This window comes from Galeopterus variegatus, unplaced genomic scaffold (assembly GCF_000696425.1).
Source record: "Galeopterus variegatus unplaced genomic scaffold, G_variegatus-3.0.2 Scaffold4587, whole genome shotgun sequence".
Lineage (NCBI taxonomy): Eukaryota > Metazoa > Chordata > Mammalia > Dermoptera > Cynocephalidae > Galeopterus > Galeopterus variegatus.
Window position 1 is genome coordinate 136,939 of NW_007730698.1, and position 17,968 is coordinate 154,906.

General features: G+C 38.6%; 1 protein-coding gene across 4 annotated transcripts in view; it reads left to right on the top strand.

The window, feature by feature from the left end:
- The window catches only part of KLHL13 (kelch-like family member 13), a 117,066-nt gene extending 114,521 nt beyond the window's left edge, over positions 1-2,545 (top strand). For all 4 annotated transcript variants that reach the window (XM_008587914.1, XM_008587912.1, XM_008587910.1 and 1 more), the window contains one exon: positions 972-2,545. In XM_008587914.1, coding sequence (XP_008586136.1) covers positions 972-1,459 — 488 coding nt within the window. In that variant the 3' untranslated portion in view covers positions 1,460-2,545. The remainder of the gene's footprint in view (positions 1-971) is intronic.
- The last annotated feature ends 15,423 nt before the right edge of the window (positions 2,546-17,968 follow it).

Genomic DNA, 17,968 nt, shown 5'->3' on the forward strand with positions numbered 1-17,968 from the left:
GGGGGGGGGGGGGGGGGGAAAGACACCTAAATTGTTTTAATGATGCTTTGGCATAACTGATATATATTTCAGAAATGACCTTCCTAATCAAGAGTAGGATAGGAACCATAACTGATTTTTAAAAAAATAGTGATTTTCATCTGGCCACTTGATAGTAGAGCTCTGAATGATATGGCTGAAGATTAGCTTAGTTCTGTCCCTTGTCTGCAGAAGATATAGTCAGATACTTTTATTGTAGAGACTGTTTTATATGTGATCTAACAATACACTTTGTAGATGATATGGACTGGATAGACCAATAACAAACTGCTGCACATATAAAACTCCACATATATTCAGCATTCTAATTTTTTAGCGTTTTAAATGTACATTCTGATAGAAGACATTACCCACCCTCACCCCACCTACCAAAAATTCTACAAAAACAATTCTGAATTGCTATAAGCTTGTATATTTGGACAAGACTTTCAAGTTTGATATATACTAAAGAATTTTGATAAATATCCCACTTTATAGTCACATCCTAATGATATAACTAGAGTAGATAGGAAATGAGCAAATGACCACCTGGAATTTAAAGTGCTTTAGCCCAGTGCTCAGCACCCAGAGGGTACCCATGAAAAAGCAGTAAGGAGTAAATGATGCTTTGTAGTTGGGATGTACTACAGACCCAACTCTAACAGTTGCCAAAATATATTTTCGTTCAATAAACCCTCTTAAATACCATGGGCTTCCATTTGAGAAAGTCATTTCTACAATATAAGCCATTTATTTCATTCTTTCAGAAGATGAAAATGTTAACTTTATTTTTAATCCAGAGAGAGTATTTATAGAGGGAGATTTTGTAAGAATACTATTGGTAAGCTATAAAATATCATAATATGAAGCTAAAAGTTACTTGTCTATGACAGCGAACCTTTACTTTTGTGTTTTTATAATAATTTTTAATATAATTTTTTGTAATTCTTTAGGAGGAATTACTCATGACACTTTCCAAAAGGAGCTGATGTGCTTTGATCCTGATACTGACAAATGGATCCAGAAGGCGCCAATGACCACTGTCAGAGGTCTGCACTGCATGTGTACAGTGGGAGAAAGGCTCTATGTCATTGGTGGCAATCACTTCAGAGGAACAAGTGATTATGATGATGTCCTAAGCTGTGAATACTATTCACCTATCCTTGACCAGTGGACCCCAATTGCTGCCATGTTAAGAGGGCAGAGTGATGTGGGGGTAGCTGTCTTCGAAAATAAAATCTATGTGGTTGGTGGGTATTCCTGGAATAATCGTTGTATGGTAGAGATAGTGCAGAAATATGATCCAGATAAAGATGAATGGCATAAAGTTTTTGATCTCCCTGAGTCCCTTGGTGGCATTCGAGCTTGCACACTAACAGTTTTTCCACCTGAAGAAACCACACCATCACCTTCTAGAGAGTCCCCTCTTTCTGCACCTTAAGATCATCCCTACAACTAAGATGCTGTGGTCCTATCTTTGTAATGTGTCATGAATTCTCTTCTTTTTCCCCCTTAAGTAGTATATATGTTAGGATTAGCCTCCAGTAATTGATAGAGATATTGGAAAAGAGATGACATTGATGTTATTTGTGCTGTTTGTCTGGCCTAGAATGTTTATAAAGTGGTAACACAGCCATTCTGGAAATGTATCCCATAGAAGCTGATGTTTAACATATGAAAAAAAAGTATCGTCTATGAATTTTTTCTTCAGTACTTTTTTAATGCTGTGTACTGGGTGTAAGGTATTTGTCATCTTACATTAGTAAGCCCAATAAACCAAGTTGAGGGTGGGTTATAGTAAATGTACAAGTGTGCTCACTAGGCTTCAAAGTAAAAAAGTTTTCCTTTCATCTTTGACTGTATGTACGGTGTCAAAGGGAGGCAGCCTGCTCCAACAGGAAACAACACACAAAAAGTTGCCTCCCTCTTTTCATAAGGTATTTTTGACATATCTGTCAACCCACCTGACTGCGTGGGTGCATTGAGAACATATGAAATTTCTTAGACACACAGGAGAAATAACTGAAATTCACCATTATTCATGGGGGAAAAAAAAAAACCCAGCACGAACCCACTACTTAAAAACAAGGGTTTGGGGTTTTTAAAGTGTGTATAAATACACACACACACATTTATCAAATACAAATTTTTAAAAATTGAGTGGCATGCCAAATAAATGTGAAATTTAAAAAAAATTTTCCAAAAAGCAGCTTCCATTAAAATGGGAATTCAGTATGCACACAACTGAATGTGCATATGTAGAACCATACTGAATTTAGGTGGATAAGGGCTAGAAATTTTGAGCAATTAAATGTGTCATTTGACCAAATTTTATCTTCAAAAACTGTATTCTACTTCTTCTCCTTTGCTGTTGAGGTAAATTACATATTATATGTATTCTGTATACTCAGTTTATGAGGTTATTTAGCACAAAATATACCAGCTTCACCTGAAGAGCTGTTTTTGCTCAATGAATTCAACTTCCATGTTTTATCTTTTTTTGTTCAATAAAAAACATTTAATGTCATTTTTGTCTGAAGCATCCTATTATTGTCTAATTTGGCTTCTTTTTATTAAATATCTTTTTTTTGATATGGCAAGTTTCAAGTGATCAAAATTTAGAGCACTGAGCAGCTTAGATGAATGAATATTTATGAATTTATTCAAGGGAAAAAAAGATTTTGACCAGGTCTAAGTTCATTGGTCAAAACTCATTGCTGGTTATCTTTGAGGAGTTAGTTTGTGGAAGATGCTAGATGACTCTTCTTCATTCCCACAGAAGGACTGCCAGACATGTCTAAACCATGAGAGCAGTTACATTTCTGAGGTCAGTTTCCTTGATCTTCAAGAGGCTCTATCTTGCTTAATGACAAACGATTGTGTAAAATAACCTCAGAGATTTATTCTTCATGTAGGATCCTAAAGGAAAAATGTTTTTGTAAAAGATTACTTGAGAATTATTTTAGGGCCATATTATGATCATTCCTGCTCTATCTGCAAATAAGCAAATTAAATCAACCAAACATTTAGGGCTGTTCCAAAACAGCTAAAGGGTCATCGGATTTCTTCACCAGTGGGTAATTAGCAGTGCAGATGTCACTACCTCTGCCTTGAGTTAAACATAATTAAGAAAACAATTTTCTTATTAGTGGTATATTTGAATTTTGGGAGAAGCCTGGTATGGATTTGAAAGACCCCCTTGGGCAACTGGTCCAGTGATATCAGTTCCCTGCTTATAGGCAGAGCACATTTAGCCATTTGCACATAGTTAACAGCTACTTAAAAATGGAGGAATGTACAAGACAGACTAATGATCCTGAAACAGTCCACTGTGAGTGTTCCTGGCCAGGTGACTCTCCTCCATGTAGCAAAGGTTCTTTCCATCTTGTGGCCTTCCGCCTTTAGGTCATAACAGTTCTTTCCATTCAGTCAGTATAAGAAAAATAAAGCATTGCAGGTGAGGGCTGTAGTACTCAGGCCTGAAGAGGCATATATCACTTCTACCCCCGTTCTGCTGGCCAGCAGTCAGCCCTGTAGCTCCATATAAACACAAAGGGAACTGGAAAATATTAGATAGCCCAGAAAGATGAGGAAATAGGGTTGCTGGTCTTCTAGCAGTCTGCCACAGGGCACACACAGTTCTATTTGACAACTTACCTTTTCTGCATCCATGCCATGTATTAGTTAGAAGAGCAATTAATTTCACATTTTACTGTAAGTGATATTATTAAATAATTCTAACAGCTTGGAAATTATTACACATTTTCTTCACAGTAAATTAACTATTTTTCTTTATGAAAAAATACCTGCTAGTTATTGGTTGGCTTTATAAACATTTCTCACATTTGCCCTTCTTAGGTCTACTTGAAAAAGAAGTTATAGAAATTAAATCTCATGACTTAATGAATCATAAAGGTTTATGATTTTCCTTCTTGGTCAGCGTTGCTAGGGTGTGAAAAATGAAAGAGTTTACTTTGCCTATATCTACAATTTTAGAAAATCCATCTGGTCATCAGTATTTGCCCTTAAAAGTGAAATTATGATCTGAAAGTCTCTTTTCTCTGATAATACCTTAGGGACTTATAAAATGTACATGTAAGTATATAATTTTGGGGGAAGTTGCTAAAATAATTCTGTCATATTAGCCCATGATAGAGAGCTCCACAGGGCAACTAAGTAGTGTTTTACTCAATTAGTTCCACCATGTGAATTTTTTTTTTTTTTTCCATTTCAAGGGCCTTTCTGTGTTTCCCCCCCCAAGAACAGTAAGGAAATATTCCTGTGTGGAAATCTGGCTCTGCTTCTAATTTTATTCTTGACTCCTGTGCCTTGTGTTTTATATTCTCAAGCCACTAAAAATTAGATTTAGTCCTCTGAACATCAAATAGTTTTTTGGGGTAGGCAGGAAGAGAAATAAATGCGAAGCAAGTTCTCAAGGACTAAAGGGATTTTATTTTAAATTGGCCAAATAATGCAGTGTTTAAAAGCTTTTGGTAATTATAAAAGTGAAAAATACAGGAAAATTAGAAAGTATAAGAAGGAAGAAAAAATGTCACCTATCATCTCCTCCCTCCCCATATCAGGATAACTATTGCTACTTTTGAGTATATTTTTTTACCCAATTATCATTTAAAAATCAGTATAATTTTTTATATACCATATAAAGTATTATCTGATAAATCAATGTCATTTTCTGATACAAAATACATTCTGATAGATCAATGCATTAACTTCTGATACAAAATACATCAATGCAATATTTAAGATAAGATTTTCTAACCTGTATTAAGTGAGATTTAAATATCAGGCAATGTGTTGGGCTTTTGTCAGTTTAAAACATATTAAATATTAATGTGGCTAAATCAGATGTCTTCATAATTTAAGCAACAGTGATGGTAGACAACTAAAATATATATTTTATCAGTGAATCTAATTCTTATAATTCAGATCTTATAGTGGATATTTCATCTCTATTTAAATTTAGTGTTGCTTACTGTCTCTGCTAATCATGTATTACCAAATAATTGTCAAATGTTTCTTTACCTTGCATGTGTTATTTGGCAGTGTAACTAAGATAAACAAAGACTGAATGAAAAAAGTGGGACTAAAGGCCATACCTCTATTAAGAGAAGAACAAAAAAGGAAATATTACGAGGTTCGGCAAGCTTTTTCTGTAAAGAGCAAGTAAGTATTTTAATTATTGTGGGCCATATGGTCTCCATCACAACTACTCAACTCTGCCGTCGTAGTGTGAAAGCAGACACAGACAATATGTAAACGAATGAGCATGAATGTGTTCCAATAAAACTTTATTTATGGACATGGAAATTTGAATTTTATATAATTTTCATGTATTACAAAATATTACTCTTCTTTTGACTTTTTTCAACCATTTAAAAATGTGAAGGCCATTCTTGGCTCATGGGCCGTACAAAAATAGGTCACAGACCAGATTTAGTCCATGGGCTCTAGTTTGCTGGCCCCTGCATTACAAGAGCATGTTTCATAACCATTTATTCTTTCAACAAACATTTATTGCAAACCTATTTCATATCACTCAATGAAGAGTTTAGGGCTACAAAGAAACAATCCTTGCCTTCATGACCTCAGTCTAGCTGGGTAGATAGGTAGTTACAATGTAGAGCACTGGAGGCTATGATGGGTGTGTACACAGGCAACATCTGAGCAGAGTCATAAGGATAAGTGTGTTTGTAAACTGAATGAGAATGAGTGAAAATTATAAAGAAATGAGGGCCTGCTTTAATAAAGTACAACTTCTGGGACCACAAAGGTGGAAAAGAAATAGTACACATAGGGGAAGGGAAGCCAATCTTTGAAATCCTAGCTTCTGCCTTCTGAGATAAAACTTCATCTTGCAAGTCTCTCACTAATTACCACAACCATCAACTTGCTAGTTCTGTGCTACGTAGGATCACATACAATTTGCCCTTTAAAATACTCTGTAATCCAAGTAAAGACCAGGATAAAATATTTCACAAGGCTTCCCTAAAATCTCAGTGTATCAGTATGCCTTTTACTATAAGGAACAGAAAACCCCAACTCTAACAATAAGGAACTGTGTTTTGTCACAGAACTGTAACACCTTCTAGGAGGTAAAGGAGGCCCCAGGCATGGTATAATTAACTCAGTGTCATCAAACACCCAGGCTCTTTTTTTTTTTTTGTCTCTACACTCCATTTGCAACAGCATTGCAGCCACTTTGTTTTGCTAGTAGTGTCCCTAGCTCACACCCAGAGAGAGGAAAAACCTCTCATTCAAAAACGGAATTAAAACTCTTCAGTCTGATAAAGTCAACTTAAAACATATGACTGCTCCTGGACCAGCTGCTAGAGGAATGTCATGCATGGATTGGCTTCGACTAATTATCTGATATGAAATTGTTGTTGTGAAATTAACCATAATACCCTTCTCACTCAAGAAAAGCAAAAGGGAAACACACAAGGAATGAAATTTAGCTAATTGGATTTATGTGGTTCAGTTTGTCCATAATCAGCCTGGGCTTTTTCTAGATTACTGTTTTTCAAAGTTTGGGTCATAATTTATTAGTACAGAGGTTCTCAAAGTGTCGTCCAGGTACCCTGGTGTCCCTGAGACCCTATCAGGGGTTCATGAGGTCAAAACCATTTTTATCATAATAGTGAGACATCATTTGTCTGTTGTGCTCTCTCATTCCCCTGAGTGTGCTGTGGAATTTTCCAGACACTAAAGGATGCATGAATACTTTGTAAATACTTGTGTTTCAAATTATTTTCATTTTTCATTTATAATGCATTAAATATCAATAGATATAACCCACATGAACACAACCTCTTTTGTGTCCTTAACAGTGTAAAGGAGTCCTGAGACCAAAAAGTTTGAGAATGGCTGGTGTATGTTTGTTCTAAAATAAATTTTAGTGGATTATAACCAAAATTTTTTGATTTCCTGCTTAATTTCTTCTGGACCTATATGTCATTCATGAGCATGTTGTTTAGTTTCCATGCACTTGAATAGTATCCAGAATTTTGCTTGTTATTGATTTATAGTTTTGATCTGTTGTGGCCTGAAAAGATACTTGAAATGATTTCGATTTTTAAAAATGTGTTGAGAATTGATTTGTAACCTAACATGTTGTTTATTCTGGAGAATGTTACATGTGCCAATGAGACAAATGTATATTCTGTGGCTGTAGGATGAAATGTTCTGTAGATATCTGTCAAGTTCAATTGGTCTAAAGTTTGGTTTCAATCCTGTGCTCCTCTGTTGATTTGTTTCCTATTTTATCTGTCCAATGTTCAGAAAGGAGTACTCAGGTCCCCAACTATTATCATAGTTGGATCTATCTCTTTCTTTAGGTCTAATTGTGTTTGCTTTATATATCTGGGTATTCCAATGTTGGGTGCATATATGTTCATGATTGTTATGTCTTCTTACTAGATAGATCCCTTTATCATTATATAGTGGCCTTCTTTGTGTCTTTTGTAGTTTTTGGTTTAAAGTCTATTTTATTTAATATTAGGATAGCTACTCCTGCTAGTTTTTGGTTTCCATTTGCATGGTATATCTTTTTCCATCCCTTAACTCTTAGTCTGTGTGTATCTTTACAGGTGAGGTGAGTCTCTTGTAGACAGTATAAAAGTGAGTCTAGCATTTTAATCCAATCAGATAGTCTGTGTCATTTGAGTGGGGAATTAAATCCATTTCATAATCATATTTTATGACTGCTTTCTGTTTCCCCCCACTTTTTGAGGTTTTCTATATTTAAGCTCAAAAATTCATTTATATTCAGTGGTGTGCAGATAAATATTTCAACAACTTGGGCAGAAGAAAGGGATGTGCCCCAATTTATACCATTTGCCAATTTCCATGGTATAAATATCTCCACCACAGCTGATTTTAAGGTACCACTTGGCATCCACTTGGAAAGTGGAGTTGTGAAGAGAAGCAGACAATAATTTCTCATGAACTGGTATAATCCAGCTCCAGCACACAACTCTATCCAAAGAGGACAGAGAGGGAATATTTTGTCAGGAGCACGTGGGACATGGCTGGAATACATGGCTCTGTATGCTTTTCCCATCTGGTGGCTGCTCTTTTTGCTTTCTCTTCTTTGATAGGTTTCTCACTTTAATCCCTATCAGCCACTTATCTCTTCATATGATTCAGCTTACCTGGTCTTTTTCAAGAGCACATTTGGCAGATATCTTAGAGAAGATAAAAGGAAAAACTGGGGGTCTTTGGAAGGTGAAAGAATGTGCCCTCATTTATCAGGAAGGCACTATCAATTTTGTTTCCAAGATAAAAGTTGTGTATGGTTACAGGTTGGGAAGACAGAATTTTCAATGAGCTGGCAGGGCATATAAATGGATGGGAGAATGGATCCCTTTGTTGAGGGTAGGTTATAAAGAGTCAACTATCCCTTCAAAGAGTGAAGGTAGTGAGGTTGCAGGAAGAATTGCCTCTTGAACACAATGATCAGGGAGCCCACACATCTGCTACCTTCTTCTTTCCTGAATGAACCAGACAGCAGACTTAATGGCATAGACCAAGTCTGGCACATACTACTCATGTTCTTGAATATAGGTGAATGTGGCCATAATAAGATTTGAGCACCCATTTAAATGGGGTATCCTAGCCACACCACTGCAGGGGCTGTCTTGTAGCATACAAAATCCAAGAAGGCATCGTGGAAAATTAAAAGTCTCAACAGATTAGGAAGAAGAGAGCAATGAATGGCTTTTAGTGAAACTAAACATTTCATTCATTATGCAGGAAGCCACCAGTCTGTTATTTTCTCTATATAGAGATCAGACAGCTTGCCAAGCCTGAGATCCCAGTGAGCCACCCATGTAGTTTGCCCAGACTCTAAGTATATATAGGAAACCAACAGCTGTGTGGACTGGGGTGCTGGAGAGTAGGAGTAGACTAAGATTTAGCTGCAAGAGCACAATAGGTATGAAAACAATGAGCCTATTCCACACACAGATGTCTCTGGCAAGTGGCTCATTTGGTAAGTGTGGAAGAGTGGACCATGGCATCTTACATGTTCTTGATAGCGGAGGGTGAAGGAAAAATCAGCCCTACATTGGCAAATCTTTTGGTCACAGATTCATAGTCATTCACAAGGATTGAGAAGAGCCCAATCTAGAGTATGTTTGAGAGTAGCAGCAATACAAGGAGGGCAACCATCACTTGAGGAGTTTTCTACTAATAGTGACCATAATCAGATCTCAGGAGGCCCACATGAAAGTGCCAGTGCCTTGGCAAGGTCCAGCATGGTCCTAAGAGCGTTATTAAAGGCTGACTTCTGGAGGAAAGAGAAAAGCAATAGGATACTAATAGTCATAGGCAGAGGCCTCGCAATTGCTGATATGGTACAAAAGACAGAGGCTCTGTTGGGAATGGTAGCTAAATGAAAATTGGGGTTCCCTCCACTCTTAAAGGGGGGCAAGAAAACAGTAAAATATTGTCTGTTCTTACTACTGTTTTTAGGTGTGTCCAAGGTAGAATGTATGCAGTACAAGAGAACAGTGAAATCCCATCTGTCTATACTATTACTTTCTGGTGAATCCAAGGTAAAATGTTTGTCGTCTCTAATTAAAGGAAAAATCAAGGGAATTGCCTGAAGCCTGCCAAGGTGGCAACACAATAACATAACCGTTAGTACCTCTGACCCTCAGTGTTTAAGATCAAGGATGCAGCTTATTTGGGCCAGAAGTGGGTATTGGTCCTAGTACCTTTAGAAAGCAGAGAGCATATCAGTAGGAATTCACATCCAGTTCACCACCACCTGCTGCCGCCCCTTGTGCTTCACACTCCTTGGTCTGAGAAACTGACTTTAGGGAGGTCAGGGTCTGTGCTTCACATGCCTTTGTGCAGGAACCAGGAAACAAGTTTTATGTGGCTGGGGAGGCCTCAGGATGCCCGTGCCCTTCAGGATTCTGGCCTAGGTTTTCTAACTCATTAAATATGTAAAAAGTATCCACAAAATTTTTCCTTCTAAATTGGGGATTAATGTAGGATCACTGTTGGCTCTTTGATTCACTTTAAGCCAGCTCTCTTCACTGATACTTTCTTTGCAACGCTGCCACCCCTGGGATCAGCAGCTCTGACCGTCCTCCGAGGCTCCTTCAGCCACCTAAGCCAGAAAAGCTGTTCAACATCCTGGCAACACAAAAAGGAGTGGTAGGTTTCATGTGGCATCGTCCCTCCAAGAGAGAATATGACAGACCTCAAATTATGTAATGAGAACGTAAGAGAGACCTTTTTGGTGAGAGTAAAAAATTAGGATCTTGTAATGGTGAATAATCCTTTATAATAAAATGGAATAAGCACCTGGCATGAATTACACAGTTTTAGATATTTCCCCACTGACAGCTGCACATTCAGTAGCCTTAGTTTTTTTTAATAAGGGCTTCCTGCTTCTTTGACCTTAGGTGTAGCCCAGAAGCCTTCTGAATAGAGAGCTGCCTTCCCAAGAGGCTTTCTGCTTGTCAGCTTTTCTTTTACGGAACCCAGTGTCTTAGTTGATTCCTTTCCTTGAGCCCCTATCCCATCTGACCTTCTGATTAAAAGTGTGCCTGGCTTTCTTTTCACCCAGTGGTCGCTCAAATCTGCACTCACCTCCTTCTCAATCTGCTTCTCATTCCTAGTAGCTTCCCTTAGGACCAAATGACAGTAATAAAGTCCTAGAAAACTAAGCCTAACACTATTATAAATGACTAGGGGACTGCATGTGGTATACCTTAAAGCATTTAAAAAATTAATTTACTAGATTTATTTTCCTTTTTTCTAGCACTGCCTAAAGTCATGTGGTTACCCAGGGTGGGCACCCCCTAACCAATGTCTACCTGTGCTGCAATCTTTTAATGACAGTGCACTGAAGCCCTTGGGTCCAGCTGACTGGCTCTTTTCTGGACAGCTTCCTCAGTTTTTGGAGCAAGGTCAGAGGGAGCAAAATTCCAGGGTATTAAGAGAGCCCTTTGGGCACCATTTAAATCAGAAGACCCACATCAGGACTATCTCCAGGTGCTACACATGTGCTGATGGTCAAGGACAAAGCCTTGGGTGCTTCTGTGAACGGAGACAGAAACTGGAGCCTATCTGAGCCTTTCACATTGTGTGCCTGTTCTTGCTCCCATTACCCATATTTGTAATAATTCATCACAGAGGATGAACAGATTGGACCTTTCTACGTCCAGATCTGAGATGAAGGTCAGTTCAGGAGAGGGCTGTCATTTAAAAGACAGCAGGACTTCCACATCTGTCTTTTTTTAAAAAAAAATTGTTGTTTTTTTAAAAATTTTACTACTCAAAATACATTGTACTTGACTTTCAGGCTCCTTTACCCGTTCATCTCCACCCTCCCCCCCACTTCATATCTGTTCACTTGACTTAAATAGTTGAAGGAATTTTTGTGGTTATTCTGTTTTCTCCCCTCACCCTTATTTGTTTGTGTGTTTATTTATTTATTTTTATCTCCCACAAATAAGTGAGAACATGTGGTATTTCTCTTTCTGTGCCTGACTTGTTTCACTTAATATAATTCTCTCTAGGTCTGTCCACGTTGTTGCGAATGGTAGTATTTCATTCTTTTTTATAGCAGAGCAGTATTCTATTGTGTAGATATACCACAGTTTCCGTATCCACTCATCTGATGATGGACATTTGGGCTGGTTCCAGCTCTTAGCTATTGTAAAGAGTGCTGCGATGAACATTGGAGTACAGATATCCCTTCGGCATGATGATTTCCATTCCTCTGGGTATATTCCCAGCAGTGGAATCTCTGGGTCATATGGCAGATCTATCTGTAATTGTTTGAGGAACCTCCATATCACTTTCCATAAAGGCTGCACCATTTTGCAGTCCCACCAACAGTGAATGAGAGTTCCTTTTTCTCCACAACCTCTCCAGCACTTATCATTGTCAGTCTTTTGGATATTAGCCATCTTAACTAGAGTGAGATGGTATCTCAGTGTGGTTTTGATTTGCAGTTCCCAGATGCTGAGTGATGTTGAGTATTTTTTCATGTGTCTGTTGGCCATTCATATATCTTCCTTTGAGAAATGCCTATTCAGCTCCTTTGCCCATTTTTTTAATTGTTTTTTTTTTGGTTTTTTGCAATAAAGTTGTTTGAGTTCCTTGTATATTCTGGATATTAACCCTTTGTTAGATGTATATTTTGCAAATATTTTCTCCCACTTTTTTTTTTTTTTTACTCTGTGATTATTTCTTTTGCTGTACAGAGGCTTTATAGTTTGATATAATTCCATTTGTTTATTTTACCTTTAGTTGCCTATGATTTGGGGGTCCTATTCATGAATTCTGTACCTTCTGTCTTAAAGAAGCCCTTCCCTGTTTAGAGAGCAACACAGAATTTGAGTGGTCCCAAGACTGTGGCAGAGTCTAGTACAGGCTTTATCTGTCAGGAGGACTGTTTCCTGCAGGAAGTGCAGTAGAGAGAAACTCTTCTGGGGATGTGCCTCTCAGGCATCTGGGAACCCTCTTTGAAAAAGGAGGCCCACCTGTCCCATGTACCCAGCAGAGTCTGGTGAGGGAACGAGAGGGGGGTCTGATCCTAATAGTTGTAGAACAGGATGGTCCTCAGGGGAAGATGCACCTGGGCCATAAGATGGGACAGAATAATCATACATTGTGCTAGGAGACCCCATCTGCTCCATGCCTGTCAGGTGGTGGAGGGACAAAGAGATGCTAAATGTGAAGGGAAACCATAAACATATCAGGGGGACAAGCTGTCCAGGACCAGGCTCTGTTCTCACCAGGTCAATGACTTACGTTTATCCTTTTAAATACCTTTCTTTAAAAGCTCCCTTCCTTACATTATCCAAGAGTTGGAACCAGCCCAAATGTCCATCACCAGATGTGTAGATAAGGAAACTGTGGTACATCTACACAATGGAATACTACTCTGCTATAAAAAAGAATGAAATACTACCATTCGCAACAACATGGATGGACTTAGAGAAAGTTATATTAAGTGAAACAAGTCAGGCACAGAAAGAGAAATACCACGTTCTCATTTATTTGTGGGATCTAAAAATAATTAACTACATAAATATACAAACAAATAAAGGGTGTGGGGGGGAAGAAGACACAGCAATCACAGCAATTCCATGAACTTGTTAAGACAAGTGAACAGATATGATGTAGTTGGAGAAGAGGAGGGAGAGGGAGGGGGGAAAGAGGAATGGGTAAAGGGACACGAAAATCAACTACAATGTATATTGAGAAATTAAAAAAATAAATAGAATAAAATAAAATAATAAATAAATAAAAGCTCCCTTCCTTGAATTCTTACTTTCTGGTGCTGGGTCTCAATGATTTAGCCTCCTTGTGTTTCTTTTAATGACAACACAGTCTCCTTTTACTATACCACTATATGCTATACACCAGTACACACTGTACTCTATACTCTGGAGTCACAACATGTTTGCCCAGCTTCCCAGGTTGAATTGTGCTCCACCAATTATATATAGAGGGGAAGAATCAGTGAAATCTCATTGGCCCCCACTAGTGTCTCCTGGTGTGGCCAAGATAGAAGGTGCAACCTTCATACTTTGGGCTTTCTAATTAGGAGTACCCTACTTTAAGAGAAAAAATCATCATTGTCTTAGAGGACTAAATAAAGTGTCAGTTGCATGATGGTATAAATGAAAGATAGCACACTTTTTCCCCCTTCCTTCCTTTTATGGTGAGGGAGAAAATTCCTATTTTTAATGAAGAGTAGCACCATGTAGTTAGCTAAAGCACACACCTGGCATGAATTAAATTTTAGAGATTTCCTCACTGATGATTGCATATTCTGCAACCTTAAGTTTTAAAATTTGAGCCCATTGCTTACTTAATCTTGAGTCCTGCCATTGGACCCTCTAAACTCCCTAAATAAATAAGCCCCCTCCCTTTATTAGTCACTCAGCATTTCCCTGTCCCCCAGCCTCTGACAAGCACTAATCTGTTTTCTGTCTCTATAGATTTGCCTATTTTGGATATTTCGTATAAATGGAATCCAACAATACGGGCCTTTTGTGTCTGCCTTCTTTCATTTAGCCTGATGTTTTCAATGTTTATCTGTATTGTAGCATGTGTCTGTACTTCATACCTTTTTATTTCAGAATAGTATTCCATTTTGTGGACAACATAAACCATATTTTGTTTATGCATTCATTAGTTGATAAACATTGGGTTGTTTCTACCTCCAGGCTATTATAAATAATACTTTTGCAAACATCTGTGTATGAGATTTTGTGTGGACATCTGTTTTTATTTCTCTTGAGTACATATTTGAGTGAATTTGATAGGTCAAATGGTAACTCTATGTTTACCTTTTTGAGGTACTGACAAATTGTTTTATTGGAATTAATTTTGGTGGTAGAAGTTTTCTCTTTCTCCTTCAGATAAGCATTTACTTATATGGATTAAACAACAAAATATCTAGTTGAGAAACAGACATCACTGGATACAATTGGGGGTGACTTTTCCCCTTCTTCTTTCAGATTAACACTTATATTGATGACCACCACGACTACCCATGACTACCTCTTCCAGGGTTAAATACCACTGAATTCATTTTAGTGGTGACTTAGAGCCTAAGATTTCCCTGGGCTTTATTTTTGTCAGTTTGTTTGCCCAATCCCAACCTCAAGCCTTGTCTTATTTCTAGTCTGATTCCTATTCTTTCTCTTTACCACCCCGTTTCCCCATTTCTATCCCCACCAAGAATGGGTTCTTTCATTTGGCATCCACAAATCACTTAACGATCTGGTATAAGGAACGTTTGAGATCTACAAACTCTGTCCTGGAGGCTGTACATGCAGAGCTGACGTTTAAAAATATAAAGAAAGAGAAAAGAGAAGCAGGAGAGCAAGGTAGCACAAATAAGTTGGTCTTGTAATATGGCTTAGAACAGAAAGAGCTGAAGAGTGCCAGCTTTGAAATATGAGAGAAAGAAAATCCACATAATAAAAGCAGTTGGTCCACTGTCTATTTAGGACCATGAGGCTCATCACCATGTATGATAATCAGTGTCTCTCCATCCAGCAACAGTCTCTACTAGACTCTGTCTTCTTCCTCATGCCCCTGACTTTGCAGAAATTCCCAGAGAGGGGAGTTCTACTCAGGTCTCCTTCAATCAATCATGTTCTGAGCCTGTCTTTCAGGTCTCTGACCCCAGACAAGCCCCAAGGGAGGCTTAGGGGCTGCAGCAATGTTGTGCACTATCAGACCAGACTGTACATCATCTTTTTCCTCAAGAGAATGACAGAGATAATTCTAGCTCCAAAATGTTACAAGGGTCACAGAGTCTCCTTTAATGCAAGCGTGTACAAGAGTAGGACATGCAGGGAATCTGGTGACTGACTAGTGTTAACATTAACTAAACATGCTGTAGTGGATTGAATTATGTCCCCCAAAACTCACTGAAGCTTGAATTGTGTCCCCAAGTTTCATATATTAGAAGCTTAATCTCCACTGTAACTGCTGAAGGTGGGAAATCCTATTATAGTAATTGAAAGGTGGAGACTTGAAGAGGTGATTAGATTGTAGGACCGTGCAGTAGTGAACGGATTAAAAATGGAGGTCAGGGGCGTGATTCTGAGGGCTTTAAAAGGACAGTGCATGAGGAACTATCTCTCTCTGCTCTTCCATTTTCACAATGTGATGCCCTGCCATTGCTGTCGCTACCACCAAGACCTTCACCAGCTGTGTTCCCTGGACTTTGGACTTCCCAGCCACAGAAACTGTATGCAATAAATTTTGTTTTCTTTCTAGGTTACTCAGATCCAGGTATTTTGTTAGAAGCAACAGAGATGGACTAATACATATGTTCAGAGTGATTATTTACAAGATCTACAAATTTGTTCATACATAACTGACAATCAGGACATATTGTCAGAATTCCCAAATAATGCCTTGTGCAGGCATAGCGGTAGGGTGCCAAAGCCGTAAACTGGGCATTGAAAGACCTGGGGTGTGGTACCAGTTCTACTGGCTGAATGATATTGTACAGGTCACTTTCCCACTCAGTTTCCTCATCTGTGGAGTGAAGAAATTGGAACGGAGAAGTGACTTTCCAAGGTGTTTTTTGTTTGTTTTTTTATTGTGACTACAATTTTTGCAAAGTGATATCTGTACTCATAGGTGAGGGACTCTGATATTTTCTGTTCTACTCTTTTCTATTATAATTTTAATTGCTTATTGTTACCCATGAAACTTACTTTATGACCCAGTGTGGTGAGGGGGGATGGTGATCGATAATTTGAAGAACAATGAACTGCAGGTTCTTTAAGATATTTTTCTGCTCTGATGTTTTAAAAATTAAACGATCTGTACCGGAAACATGGTAAAACAAAATAACGTTCATCCACAGCCTGTTTTGCTGAGTCTCTCTCTCTCTCTCTTTGACTTTCCTCCACTTGTCAGTGATTATAACAGTCAAACACTCTGCATCTCCAGATGACAAGGTCCCCTAGAAAATGACCCAGGCTCATCCCCTCCTCCTATACACAAAACAGTGCCCAGGCACTTAGCATCTCTAAACTGCAGTTTCCTCATTGGTAAAGGGGGAGATAATGCAGACCTTACAGGTGTGTTAAAAGTGAAATGAGATCCTGGGTGTAAAGGTGCCCACAGGGGCCATGACCTGTGGGTCGCTCTGTCTGAATGGGACCTGCAAGCATGCTTCGTTTGTCCTGCACCGTGCACATTCTCCATTTTACTACTGTCCCTACCACTCCTGTTGTCTGACGTTCTCTGATTGTCCACATTCAGAAGACCCCCTAAATGCATTTGAGTTTGCTACTCCTGGCTTAGCATAAAACATGGAACGAATTTGGTATTTAATTCAGGTCATTCTCTTTATTTCCCCTGGGCCAGAACTGTGGAAATCACTTAAGTCATGTGACCTCAGGAAGGTTGTTTAAACTCTAAATCTCATTTTCCTCATTAAAATGGAAATAATACCTGCCCTGCTTGCTTTTCAGAGCTATTGGGAGGATCAAATAACACAAATTATTCATTGACTTATCATTTATTAATTTATTCAACCAACATTTATTGATCACTGTATGTCCCAACAGCAGCCTTCCCCATTTCTCCCAAGAAGATGTCAGTATCAGAAGGAAGACACATCTGGGAAAAGGTGCTGACATGAAAATCACCTGAAGAGCTGAGGAAGCAGTGGAGGACGCGCAGAGAGCAACAGTTCACTGTCAACAATATCATCAAAATGTCAACCTTGGGCTTGTGTCGGTGTGGGGCTTTGTCAGAAGAGCAGCATTTTGGTGCCAGGATAATGCTATCATATCATCCTTTATGTAACTCTGCCACTCTAGTTCTTTGTGGTGTGTCCAGTGCCTTTTCTTTTATGTTCTTTCATTTGTCCTCCCTTCCCTATACCTACTGCCCACAGACCTGTTCCCATGTTACAGGTGAGGGAACTCAAGTTCCGAGACATTAAAAGATTTGCCCAAGATCACTTATCAAGGCAGGCCTCTTCCCAGTGCTTTCCACAGGCACGCATCGTTTATTTTATTATGGGTACTCTATTTTATGATGGGACTATGATGCATCAATGGGTGGGTTGGGATATGGAGTGTTTATTGCTGTCCATCATACCCAGCATCCCCCAGAACTTGGAAAGTTCTGGTGCATTTGAATATGACCAGCTTGAGTTAACATTGCCGGGCCCTCCTATGGTTTGCATTTCCAGAGCTTTTCATGTAATACACACACAGCATCTCTTCATGGTTTTTGACTACATCACTGTGCCCAGTTGTTCAGCTTCACCGCAGTCCTCAAAATTAAACTAGGCAAGGCAACAACACTGACCCATGATTAGCATATTAATAAGCTTCACATCATATGTCTCGACAGTGTTTCTCATTACTCATGATGCATCATGAGGCGATTCTCCAGAGACACCTAAAGAATAGTA